The sequence below is a fragment of the Convolutriloba macropyga genome, chromosome 6 (assembly GCF_964194025.1).
Source record: "Convolutriloba macropyga chromosome 6, txConMacr16.3, whole genome shotgun sequence".
NCBI classification, from domain to species: Eukaryota; Metazoa; Xenacoelomorpha; order Acoela; family Convolutidae; genus Convolutriloba; species Convolutriloba macropyga.
Window position 1 is genome coordinate 66,027,674 of NC_134473.1, and position 13,849 is coordinate 66,041,522.

At 31.6% G+C, this 13,849-nt stretch overlaps 1 protein-coding gene across 1 annotated transcript in view; it reads right to left on the minus strand.

The window, feature by feature from the left end:
- The window catches only part of LOC142341379 (neuronal acetylcholine receptor subunit alpha-3-like), a 134,645-nt gene extending 121,553 nt beyond the window's left edge, over window positions 1-13,092 (minus strand). Inside the window, exon 1 of the mRNA XM_075392307.1 lies at window positions 11,657-13,092. Coding sequence (XP_075248422.1) covers window positions 11,657-11,944 — 288 coding nt within the window. The 5' untranslated portion in view covers window positions 11,945-13,092. The remainder of the gene's footprint in view (window positions 1-11,656) is intronic.
- Window positions 13,093-13,849: the final 757 nt, after the last annotated feature.

A 13,849-nucleotide genomic window follows, 5' to 3' on the forward strand; every position in this document is an offset into this window, starting at 1 on the left:
ATGTGTATGTGTGTGTTTTTGTGTGTGTTTGTGCGTATGTGTATGTTTGTACTTTTGTACTTTTTTGTATGTTTGTGTAATATGTTTTGTGTGTTTGTGTGTTTGTGTATTTGTGTATATGTATATGTATGTGTGCATTTGTGCCTATATATATATATATATATAATATATATATATATAAGTGTGTGTGTGTGTGTGTTTTGTGTGTGTTTGCTTATACGTGTGCGTGTGTGTATGTGTGTGTGTTTTTGCGTATGTGTAGGTGTTTGTTTGTAGTTGTGTGTTGGGGTATGTGTGTATATGTCTTTGTTGTGTGTGTTTGTGTATATTTCTATATGTGTGTGTGTTTTTGTGTTTGCATGTGTGCCTGGTTGCATATATATATATATATATATATATATATATATATATATATATATACATACATATACATATACATATATATATATATATATATATATATATATATATATATATGTATGTGTGTTTTTATGTGAGTGCGCGAGTGTTTCTGTATGTGTATGTGTGCATGTGTGTATATGTGCGTGTCTTTGTGCGTATTTTTGAGTTTGTGGTGGCATATGTGAATATGCGTCTTCTTTCGGGTGTGTTTGTGTGTGTGTGTGTGTGTGTGTGTGTGTGTGTGTGTTTGTGTGTGTGTGTGTGACTGTGTGCATGTGCGTATGTGTGCGTATGTTTGTGTGTGTGCTTGTGTGTGTGTCTTTGTGAGGGAGAGAGAGAGTGTGTGTGTGTGTGGGTGTGGGTGTGTTTGTGTGTGTGTGTGTGTGTGTGTGTGTGTGTATGTATGTATCTATGTATGTATGTTTGTGTACGTGTGTTTTTGTGTGTGAGAGAGAGAGAGAGTGAGACTGTGTGTGTGTGTGTGTGGGTGTGGGTGTGTGGCGGGGACTACAATTTGCTTTGAATGACGGTTTTAGCTGAAATGATCAGTGTCAACTAAACTTTGAAAATTGATGTCCAAACCCTCAATAAAAGGGTCCAATCACAGTAAAAGTTGCCGATGCAACTTTTACTGTGATTGGATCCTTATAAATTTAATTTTTTTCATGCAAGATACACTATATATTCTATCATTTTTGCGTCGCAATCACCATGAAGGGGGAGGGGGGAATTAACTTTGCCACCGAACACTTGAAGTTAGATTATAAAAGGATGTATTTTGTTTTGCCCCCCCCCCCAGCTTAGTGAGCATAAATTTTTTATGACCCCAGGTGCACGTGCTATTTTCTTACATAGTAACGTGCTATATAACAACCTATAATTTGTTACTGGGGGTCATAAAAAACACTGGGGGGCCGAAACAGAATAGATCCTTATAAAATTTCTACATGCAAATTTCAACGTTTCATGATATTTGCAAGCTTTTCATGACCAACAACAAGAAAACCTCTTTAAGCTAGCACGTGATGAAATAAAGTGGACCAATTTTACATCTATGTCACACAGGTTTTGTTACCACCATAAATTTATATGTAGACTGCCTCGTTATATAGATATTATCGTCAAATTCTTCATTATATTAACTGGTGCCTCTCATGTGACCTCTAAAATTGAGGGGGGGGGGGGGGGGGGGTATTCTAGGAAAAACCGGAATCATTGGGTCTTTCCCATTATAGCCCCCCCCCCCCCCAGCTCAGTGGTCAGATAACCTATAGCCCCCAAACATGGTAATTATACATAATGGCTATAATTGGAAAGACCCGAATCATTTCCATTTGTAGACTCCCCCCCCCACAATTTTGCAATATTTTTGTCTTTAACCGCCAATTCCAGAAGTTAGTGCAATATTAAGTAGAGATAGGGGCGCTGGCTCCCAATGTAAAACAACAAGGAGAGAAAAAGCGGGTCAGTAATAATTAAATAATTAATACACGGCCCATTTAATAGTTCTGCCATGATTTGAAAAAAAAACAAAATTGAGATGATTAATGCGTTTTGTTAACACGTTTAATGCTAATCGATATTGATGAAATAAATACAGCGGATCATTTCCGTTTGTGACCCTCCCCCCCCCCCCCCCCCCCGCTTACATGGTGTTTATTATTTGCACCCCAAAACAGACGTAATCTTGACATGGTGATTTAACATAAAATGCCACAAGCTGTACTTCCATCGTTTTAGATTTTTCTTAGTCAATTCGCAAATGTTTAAGCTTAACCTAGGTTGTCGTACAATTCAATTCTCACAAGTTTGGGTTGGCTTAATAATGAGGTTTGAAAAAAGTTGCTGATCATTGAAGAGTCAAACTGATAACCAATTTTGCGATCTGCAAAACAAATTGGAAAAAATGAAAAAATTGCCCTTCTCAGACTATTTTTTGTTTTAAACATCTTTGGAATACATCTTTTTTCTACAAAACTTAATTAGAGACAATTCGGGACATCGTTCAAATATTATAGTTATATTTTGTGCTCCTAATTAAACAGTTCTTGGATATTCCAGACACTTTGAGGCACCTGAAAGCGGATCAACTGAAAACCTAATGGGGTGTTTGTTTCTTCTGTTCAACTTCAAAGTACACATTTTTTGGCCACAATAATAAAAAATTTGCATTATTCGATAACAGAAGATAAACAATTTATTAAGATAAATTTATAGATACTATTTATTTAGATACTACGTACAAGCAGAAATGACCTTTAACAAACTCAAAAAATGCAGCCACTCATTATTTAGACTCAAATAACAAAAAGCCGAGACAATGTTATCTCAAAACAAATTTCTGAACATATCTTGTTATCTTGTGTTAAATGTAACTCAAATTTTCAAAAAAAATATTGTGAGAGCTGCTTCATTCAGCCTCAATATTGGCAAAAAATTAATTCATTAAAACTTTTGAAAAAACGTTCAGGGATCTATCAAAGCATAATTGCAAAGAAGGAGAAAAACAGAGTAATTTTGTTTAAGTTCACGAAAGCGTTAAATACGATAATTACAGTCAGACTAAAATTAAACCTTGAACCACTGAGTTGTCAACAGTAATAAATTGACTATAATAAAAATTGATCGAAAATTAGCAGGAGTGTCGGACTACACAATCCATTCTTATTTTATGGAGCCATATTAAAAACCAAATGCACTATTAAACAATCAGCAATAAGGCAGTAAACCAGCGGTTTTCCTCAATCTTGTCACAAAAGGAAATTTTCAATTCTTTTTCAAGCTGAGTGATACTTTTTTCAAGTTTCAATAAAATATGGGCTCTTATCCAAAAAACTGTACAAGTTGAAACGAATATCTCCAAAATTTTTCTTCTTTATAGCTGCTCATGAAGTTTTCATTTTGGTAAGTAGGTGTTAACTCTAAAATGAATTTTTTTGCCGTTTTTCGGAAAATTTGGCCTATTTCAAAGAATAATTAAAAATTCCAAAATAAATAAATTTTCAATTCGGAGAAAAACTACTTTAGCTTGTCACTATTACAAAAAACAGGTTTTGAAAAACTTTTGACTAGACTTTTGAAAAATAAATTTGTTTTTGGAGTTTTGCTAATATAGGTTTGCGAAAATTTTTGCTTCAGAAAATCTATAATTAGAAGTCCAAATTTTCCAATATTCAAAACAACATCAAACTACAAACGTCAATGTTTTGGTTTGGTTTGTTTCCACTAACTTGGTTTTAAAATAATTTATGGATAGTGTAAATCGGCAATTTGAACAATTTTACTATTGCTAGCTATATAATTTTATGGCTTGCACTATAATAATACAAATTATTGCATTAAAAATTACCGCAATACACCGTATAGACAAAACTTTAATATTTCGCTGCAATCTGAAACAAGGCTGTCTATAAATTATTTGAGGCGTTCCTTTGCTATTTTGTAAACTAATAGATCAATTTGTTCCCTCAAACGATCATAAAAGTGTCCATGACAGTATCGATATCAATTTTGAGCCTCTTCATGTCTCTCGCAACAGGAGTCCCCCAACCTCCACAATTTTCCAGGAAATCTAAGCGTGAAAAAGTATAAAATATTAACTAGGGCTAAATAGAACGGGTAGATAAAGGCTTGAATCGTACGCTCTTCTGAGCCAAAATTAATATAGTATTAGATGGAAGAAACCCTGGGTAAATTTTGACGGTTATATGGCAGGTTATTCGTAAAAGGGTGTCATTATCTTAAAGATCTTGTAAGAACTGCCCAAAAATTCAACAATCTATCAAGACACGACTAAAATCTAGAAAGATTTTGTTGCAAAATTTAAAATACTGAAACCAATAAAAAGTTTCATCCGCAATTTTTAATGGATCATCTGTTTCATTCGAGTAAATTGGTCTAACATAACCAGAAAATTCTGAAAATCAAATGATTTGAAGAGCAGCAAACTGGTGCAGCAAAAACCGATAAGTTGTGTGACATTGAACTTCTGCAAAAAATCTGAGTTTGTTGAAGATAGCATGGGATCGTTTATGCAACTAATTCATACTGGGTTACAAAGAGAACGAAATAAATTGAACGTAAAGAGCACTCGAAGATTACAAAGTTCCAGTTATTGAAAAAAAAGAGCAGCCACTTTATCACAGCAGCAGCATACCCATTTAGACGACAAGATTTGACTTTTACAAAACGAGACCAGATGACAAAATCATTATATCTCCAGTCAAAATATATTTGCGGCTATAAAAAACTCTTAAATATAACCATATTTTTTCAAATCTAATTCTCAATTGTTAGCAAAAGTATTTTTCTCAATGAAAAGTTTGTTCATCATGCAAAAAATAGCACAGGAGATATGCGAAAATTTGGACTAACCAACAAAGTGATAATTCGACAAGGAAACAAAACGAACCTATAAAATGTAAAATATGCTCGAATATCAAATTCAATTTGAAAACTCATAGTATCAACACCAAGAATCCACTAGTTAAATAAAACAGAAATTAATTAACGAAATGTGTTTTGGCCTTCCTTTACTGATTCTAATCTACAGTTTGAGAGAAATAAGAAAAAACAGTAGCGAAATTCAAAAAATCATCGACATTTTCTCAAAAAGAAGTATATTGAAAATTTTACGAAAACATGCGGTCAACGCCATAAAAACCATGATCTCAACTTTGAAATCATAATATATGTTCATTGGGCCTCTTTTCTGTGAATATTATATGTCAATAATTGAGCCCTGGTTTGAAATTCTTGTAAGCAAATAACATAAGAAATTATAAATGCAAAAGTTTGTTTTTAAAAAAGACCGCGCACCAATAAAATCTTAAATTTCTTTATCGAAAAAGTCCATGGTGAGATCGAAATTAGACATGATATGGCCCCGGCTCTAAAAACATCACATTATTCAAATAGTTGTGAAATAGATCAATTTCTATATCAACAATAAATCAGTTGATTACCGTGTTCAAATATGCCAAAAACTGGCAAAATTATAGGGAGTACAACTAGTCCTCTTTTTTCAGCCTACGATGAACATGTGTGCAGTTTTTATGTGTCTATTATCAGCAAAATTATAGAAAAATGGCTAAAAAAACATAATTCGTCCCATTTTTGACAAAAAAATTTGAACTTTGAAAATTTTAGCATAAATTCTGGTCAAATATTTCGGATTGAGCAATACGGCAACCCTCCTTTTTCTTTAGAGATAAAACCAATAATACTACCGTTAACAATTTAAACATATTTTAGCAAAATTTACGAAAATTGGGACAAAAATTACGGAAAGTTTTTGAACGAAAGCAATGTCATTCGGCCGAATATTCGCAAAACTTAAATTCTCAATAACTTGCTCTAAAAAAGCCAATTAAAAAAAGCTTTTTAATTTTATATTTTACGCTGGACGGGCTTTCTAATGACACCATTCACAACTCTCTACGATGATTATATCGATCGGCCAAAATTGACTGAACAAAAAAACCCCATTGGAGTATATAGTTCATCCATCGCTAAAGTGAGTCGGAACAAAAATACAAAAAGAAACTCAAACAATAACGTAACATTGAAAGATATCAGCATTTTTCAACTTGAAAAACTTTCGATTTAGCGCTGCTTCAAATTTTTTTACTTGTGCTATGCACTGCGCTTTCGTTGTAGTTTCCTTTATAATTAAAAATTTGAAGGCAGCTCTTCGAGTCAATCTTATTCGAAACATGATTTTAAATAAACATTATGCTTACAACAATTATCAACAGCCCAATGGAATGAAAACCGATTGATAAAGTGTTCTTGAATCTCATGGAGAACTTGTTAAAATTTTTGCAAGTGCATTTCCCTAAAAGCAGTCATTCCCAGATTGCCAAAATTCTATGTCTATTTTGTGAGAGTCAACTGTAGCCGGGAAAAATTAAAGGAAGAAAATATTCCGAAAAGAAAATTTACTTGAAACATCTTCAAATCATTATTATTATTAAATTACATTGTTTTCTGAGCTAGTTATAAGGGTTCAATTTTTAATGTGGGCTCAAACAAAAATTCAAAAAACAACCGAAAATAATTTGCCCATTGCATTGAAAAGTTGACCACACTTACAAACTCAAAAATAGACATGGCAGTTTCAAGGTTGCATTTGTTTTTCCAATTTTGGTCTTTCTTTATTAGCAATAAAGCTAATTTTGAGGTCAGCTAGGTTAAATTCAGTTCCTAATTCATTTTTGCAAGTAATTGTGAAGTTCAACTGTTTAATATACAATAGAACCAATCGTTTTATTGTTGAAGTTTATTTTTACTCTGTTAGAGTTAAACTCGATGACGGCTACCAAAAATTAGGATTATTGGCGGCGCGGAGAAAACTAAACAATGAAAGTTTTGAAGTTGAATTTAATGGCTTGCGCGCGCGTCGGAATTAGGATGTTTAACAATATGTGACAATATAAAAACAACGTGTTTGGTACTAAAGTTTTCATACGAATTCACGGGAGTTTGAGAAATCGGAGTCACCAACTTGTGTTTTTTTTTTACTATTTCAAGAACTCTCTTTGTGCTGATCTTAACACAAAAACTTTTTATATAGCCGTTTTATTCGCACACTTGTTGTTTTAAATGCTATTAAACAATTCAATTTTTCGTTATTTCATGGTGGTTTTTTTAAAATGTTTATCCGTTAAATATTGTCCAAAAAATGATTGTGTGGAAATATGTGAATTGAGACAATTGATGTTGATTTGAGACTTTTTGACTGTATAATGATCTCTCTCAAATGATGACCTCCCTAGTCCAGCACTGATGCTAATCTAACAACATCTGGCAGGATTTTTGCAAAAAGATTTTACTCCTGCAAGATCTTGTAAGAACTAGGGTTGGAGGTCTAAAAGCGAGCTTTTCTTTTGATGTTAATCTTTCAAGGTATCGCAAGAATTTCGCAAAAAAATTTAATTTTGCAAGATCTTGTAAGAATTAGGATTGGATGTTTGAAAAATACCTTCCATTCTGACGTTAATCTTTGCTAGATGTTGTTATACTTGCAAGAATTTTGCAAGATTCCATCATGTGGAAAATAAATTAGACCAAACAGTAAAAATTTGAAGTCAAGAAAACTAAAAATTTTATACCAACATGACGTTTGCATTACTTTTTAGGTCTTGATAATCGTTCTGCGAGACATGAAAAGGAGACACAATTAGAGCAATTTTTCAGTGCAATTGTTGTCAACAGACATTTAACAGCAGACTGTTAATTTTGACACTGGAACACCACTTAGCCATAAAATGGAGCTTCAGTACGTTAATTTAGCCTCGATTGTAAATAACGAAAAGAATGCGCATCAAGAAGTTTTCCTAAAAAACCTAATTATCAGTTTCATTATTTTGTCTACAATAAAATTTTTTTGCAAACATAATTGCCATCAATTGGTCAAAATCTCATGATTGGAGCAAAAAATATTATACAAACACGCTATTTAGCTGTTTTAATACCAAATAGACATAAAATTGTATTTCACAGATGAAAAGAAAAAACCTAAACAAATGAGAATTTCAAGAATAATAACAGTTTTGTGTATTGGAGTTGAACTCAGAAAACAAGCTTTAGTTACAGAAAATTCACTAACTTTGAAAAATTTGCTTCATGTTCAATGTACACTACAGATATTATAGAAACAAAAGGAACAATGAAAAATCAATTGACGAAAAAGAGAAGAACCTGAGCATACGTGTCAACTTTTCTGCAATGTCTAAAAAAAATCATGACTTTATTATGTAGTGTTACTTCTACAAAACTGATTTTTTGACAAAAACGGCTGTTTCATATTAGAAAGCATAACAAATAAATTGAATTTTAAACTGATTTTTTCGTTACTAAGTTTTGATTGCTCATTGTTTGCCAACTTGAATTAATACAATTGTTTTTTTTTGTCAAAACTAATAAAGTTGATTTAAAAAAACTGATAAAACTCGTTTGCAATTCAGTTTTAAAATGAAAGAGATATGTCTTTCTCATATTCTAACAGCCGTTTGAAAATTTTCTGCATTTCAGAAAAGAAACGGCATCGAGTAAATGAACCCACTTCAAGGTCATAAAATCGAGTTTTTGATTTACTGGTTGTTTTAAACAAATTTATATTATGTCAACATTACAGCACTACATCTACAAAACGATCAACTATAAACAAGAAAATTGGCATAATATTAATTGTTGTTCATAGCAAGCTGTTCATAGCAGTTCGTTCAACGACAATTTTAGCTTAAACATTAGGAAAAATAAAATCTTGAATTGTTGATGTCGAAGTCACTCTTCGTTATTTTAAAACATAGCCGATTAACGTCGGGCAAATTGCTCTCCAAGGTCTGGCGAGCGGTGGGCTTCAGATTTAGCCAACTGCGGCGGGTGGAGTGGGTGAGGGGGTCAAACTTTTAAGACAAAGAACCGCCTTTAACAACTTGAAATTGTCTCCTCACAACAATTACGTTTAATCGCATACTTAGAAACTAGTAAGGCGTTGTATTCAGAGCGTTACATATTTATCTCGTTTTGAAGACGAAAAGTCAAATGGGTCCGACAAAAAGACGGTCAAGCAAAAAATTGCATAAAAACAAGACCACAGGAGTAATAGAATTGCTAAACTTCGTTTGAGATCAATTAAAAACACAAGCTCTGCTCTGCAAGTTCATTAAGTTTTATCTGAAGATAACTTAATTTTCTGCTTAGTTTTCTTCGCGATCACTAATACTTACAAGGTTTTTGTTGAGATTAGTAGTTAAAGTTTACCAAAAAAACTAACTGAGCAAGTAGCAAACAGAAAGTTAAAAGTTAAAAATTTTTACATATAATAATGTTATTCAGTTTTTTGTTTCAACCAGTTCTCTACTGCAATGCATACGATAACAATTTTGACTGCAATAGAGTGAAAACTAATAAAAAACAAAAAATTTATGTATGGCATCTTTTGCTGAACTAAATGTTACAAGAACTTTTTTTAAAATTGAACTAATGTCAGGTGTCATTGCCTTATCATCATTAGCATTTAAATATTTCAGTTGTTTAGAAAATTGAGTGCTTTAAGCATGCGTCTTCACGAAAAGCTTGTATATATTTTTCCTCTAGTTCTTGGCGCTATAATAATTTTTTTGAGTTGCAATAAAATTTTGAATATTTAAAAATAATAACTGTGGTATTTTTTTTCTCTAGCAAATTTTTTGAAATTATTTTAAAATTCTTTCCAAGTGTTTTGTTTAACGCTATAAATAACAAGAAAAACTGAGTAATGTTCAGAGGAAAAGCATTACATTTTCTAATTTTATAATTCATTCATTTTTAATTTTCTATGTCACCAAAAACTGTTTCCACACTAACATCTCCAATTGTAGGTCCATTTTGTACTTTAAAAATAATGTTTTTCATTTCATGGGTGAATTCAAAAATTTTAGAGCATACTGCGTAACCATTTAGTCAAACAATTCATGAAACCCGTCAAAAACAGCAGTCGTTTTTGACAATGGTCAATTTTTGTCCGAAATCTGACTTTAACAGCGTTTTTAATACTCAAATGCTGCTGTTTTATATGGTTCTCAAGTTTAGTGACAGTTTGCAACCAAACAACCAAAAAATTAATATTTGCTACTTCATTGAGGGCTGGAACATTACTCAAAAACACGTGCTGTGCCTCAAGTACTTTCTATTTCCTTGCAATTGTCGGTAACAAAGTTTCATTGAGGAAAAAAAGTTCTATCATTGCTTGCATATTGATCAAATACCAAATAATACACTATTTTCTTGATTTTTATAGCCATTTTTCCGAACACGTTCAACGCATAGCTTAGAAATTACAAATCTTCGTTGAAAACTTTGTTTGGGCATTTTATAATTTTTCAGAACATTTTATAACTTTTAGACACTTTGCTAAAGTAATTTGTCGATTGATTTTAGCCATTAGTTTTGAGAGAAGATTGCATTAGTTTTGAAACATAAGGAGTCTAAAAATCACTGAAAAACCCAAATTCAAACAATTTAGCATCAAAACATCAAATATGTGTTGAACAACTATTTGGGCAAAAGAGGATCAATCAGGTAATACATTTTTCTAATGACCACGCCTCCATTTTTCTTTTTTCTCATTTTCAATATACTGGTTGTTTCCTTGATTAATAATCTATTTTTATTATTGTTATCGTACTATGCATACTATATGCAATTATTGCAAGCAGGTGTTCAAGGAAATTAAGTGCAAACTACTTACATTTACTAAAATATCACCAAGAACTAAAAAACAATTACATCAATTTCTTTGCCACCATTAGAAAATCTAAAAATGATTAAAGAAAATAGTCATATCTTAACCAAACGGACAAAAAATTATGTGACAAATTTGTCATTCCACAAACAAACACGATTTGACAGACTTTCATGATTAATATTAGAATCAAATAGTATGATAATATAAAATTTATTGTTTTTTTTCAATTGTCTTATAGTTCTATTCAACAAAGCATCAGAAACGAACTTGGAAACCAAAATAATTCGGTGAAAAAACATTTAATTTGGCAAAAACTGCCAGGAAAAAAAAATCGATAAAATTTTGAAACTTCGACTTTTCGATGTACTATGAAAACTAGAACGTGTACCTGTGAATAGTTCTTATGGGCAAAAATTACTTTACAAAAACTACGTTAGAATTAATCAAGAGCTAACTTTGTTTTTTTTTTCGTCATCTTACTGACTGCAGAGGCATGAGCTACCAGCTCTTGGCTGATTCTTAGCAAAAATTTTAAACCTGACTGACTTCATATGAAGAATGATTTCTTCTGTATTTATTGTTACTCAATTCATTTCATTAATAAATACGTTTGTATTTTGAGTTGATAAGAACACTGATTTTTGAAACTCATTTCAATTCTTTCTTATTCAAAACATAAAGAGCAGTAAGTAATTGCTAAACAACTTTAGTTAACGATCAAAAAATTCAATACCTAAAAATTAACTCAGTTAAAATATCATTTCAGGTTAAATAAAATCCAAATTTCCCTCGAAAAAAATCCTTTTGAACAGGTAACTTGAATTTATAACCATTGAATTAAATTTTGTCAATCAAAATAAATATAATTCTAAAAATACTATTCAAAGCCAGAAATTAAAGATTCTGTGAGCTATCATATGTAAAAAAAAACTTTATAACCCCTCTATATTTCTTTCCAGAGCAATAAATTTAAAATGTTGTAATAGATGATGTTGTGGTATTTTAAATGAATGTCCAACTCACTTTTGAGTCGAGATATACAATTTGGTGCAGGATATATAGATGGTCAATCAAAGTAACGGTGCTATCGTTCAGAACTGGACGGACATTCGGGTTGTAATTGCGAGTGAGGTCACGGGCCAACCTCAACGAGGGGGTATTTTTCTCGGCAGTCCATATAGGGTTTTCTTCATACTCGTATAAATGGGCACCGTTAATTGAACAAATAACTAAACGCGTGAACGAAGTAATCGAAAGCGTGAACAAACAAAAAGCAATTGGTGAAATCAACTGAAATTGCCTTGTAATCATTTTTTTAATCTTTTTTTTGAAATTTAACAACCAAATCAGAAAATTTGTGGAACAATTTAGATATTTTTTGGTATTCTATTGTGAAAATAGGAGTGAATGATTCGAATAAGCATTAATCGAGAGCAAATTTAAGCTGCATTTATACATTTTTTGTTCAAAGAAAGGAAATAAATAAACAAATTTGTTCTTCAAAAAATGTTATTCAATTCAATTTGTGGTCGATCAAATCAATTGAAAATAACAGTTGCGTAAGGTTTAAACGTAAAGCGCCGCAAATTCAATTATTATGGTTCTTTTCATACACTTTGGTTTAGAAAGCGTAAACAAGGAAGCACAAAATTTTAATCAACAAATTCGGGGAAAAGAAAATAGAAATTCGGGATTAACAGATAAGCATTGGTAATCATTTGTAACAAGAAAGGAAGAAAACAAACAAAACATTATTTTTGCGGTTGGTTTAAACTTTTTGTATAATTCCTGAACAAATAAATTATTTGTTTAAATCCAGTCGGCGACAAGGAAAAATTAACGCTTTCTCTAATGGACGAAAATTCGCTATAACAAATACAAGTTATTTCATATTTATTCAACCTTTTTTAAAAAAAATCACAATTTCAATTTGCGCTCAGCGACTTATTTGAATAACTTAAAAGAGAGCTTTTTAAATTTACACAAGAAAACTGAATGGAAAACAATTTCACGCAGGCGGTCGATTTTATCTTTGAGGTAAAGTGTGTGTGATGATAAGATGGTACCACGTAAGCATGATTTGCCCCGCTCCTTTTTTGCCCCCGAAAACAGAATAGATGTCTATTAAGCACAGTTAAAAATGTCCTTCTGAATGAGAGGGTGGAAATGAATAGACAATGCGGGAGCGAAAAAGGGTAAAATATAATTGAATTTTAAATGGAGGTTTTCATCTTTTTTGAAGCCTTTTGTCAATTTTTTTTGATAAAATTATGCCAAATTGTCTGTAGCTCTGTACGAATTTTGCGTCAGTTTGATGTGAAGCTGTGAATAGATTTTTTAAAAATACGTGAAGATCCGATTTAAATGCTAAAATTCTTTTCGTTCACATTTGGTTAAATTATAAACGAGGAATTTATTTTCACGCCAGATTAATTGAGATTTGCTCAAATACATTTGCATATTTATAATTATAAGCTGACTTCTGTTTGCGATTTCGCTATTTGCTGATTTTTACACAATACACTATACTCGTATAATATATAAACAGCTCTGAATTTGCTTAAATCCTTTCAAAATATCCAATAGAAATTAGGGAATAACAAAATAGGAAAAAAGGAATTTCGAGGGGCGTTATTTTGTAATAAACATTATATACCACTGCGCTATTTTTTTACTAAATATTCGCAATGTTATCTTACATTTCCGAGGTTATTTTGCAATTGCAACGTTAGTTGTTGTACCCAATAGTCAAATCTACCAATTCTTCCTAAATTGAACTAAAAGCCACAAAAATAGAAGAGCTAGATTTGAGCACAGAATAATTTCACGCTTTGCGGTAGTGCTAAAAAAACAGACTAAACTTTTCAACCGTGTATGCGGTCGAAATTTTCAAAAAACTTTAATCAAAGACTACTGAAATTAGGTTAAACCAATAGCTCTTTTAATATTTAATGCATAATATTTGGATGTCTACGCGGAATTTTAAAGAGCTGGAAGTTAGTAGCAGTTCAGCAAAAAAAACTAAGACTCAATTTTATTGTGCTTCAATTTTGTTTTTTTGTGTCCTTCGATAAATCAATATTCAGCGCTTAATAATTGTTCAAAAAACCGGCATGCTTAGCGAAAATCTTTTTGTTTAATTTTTGGTTTGTTTTCATATATATTATACACTTTATTCATATGAAAGCCATTTTTTACAGAAACCAAAGAAATTGT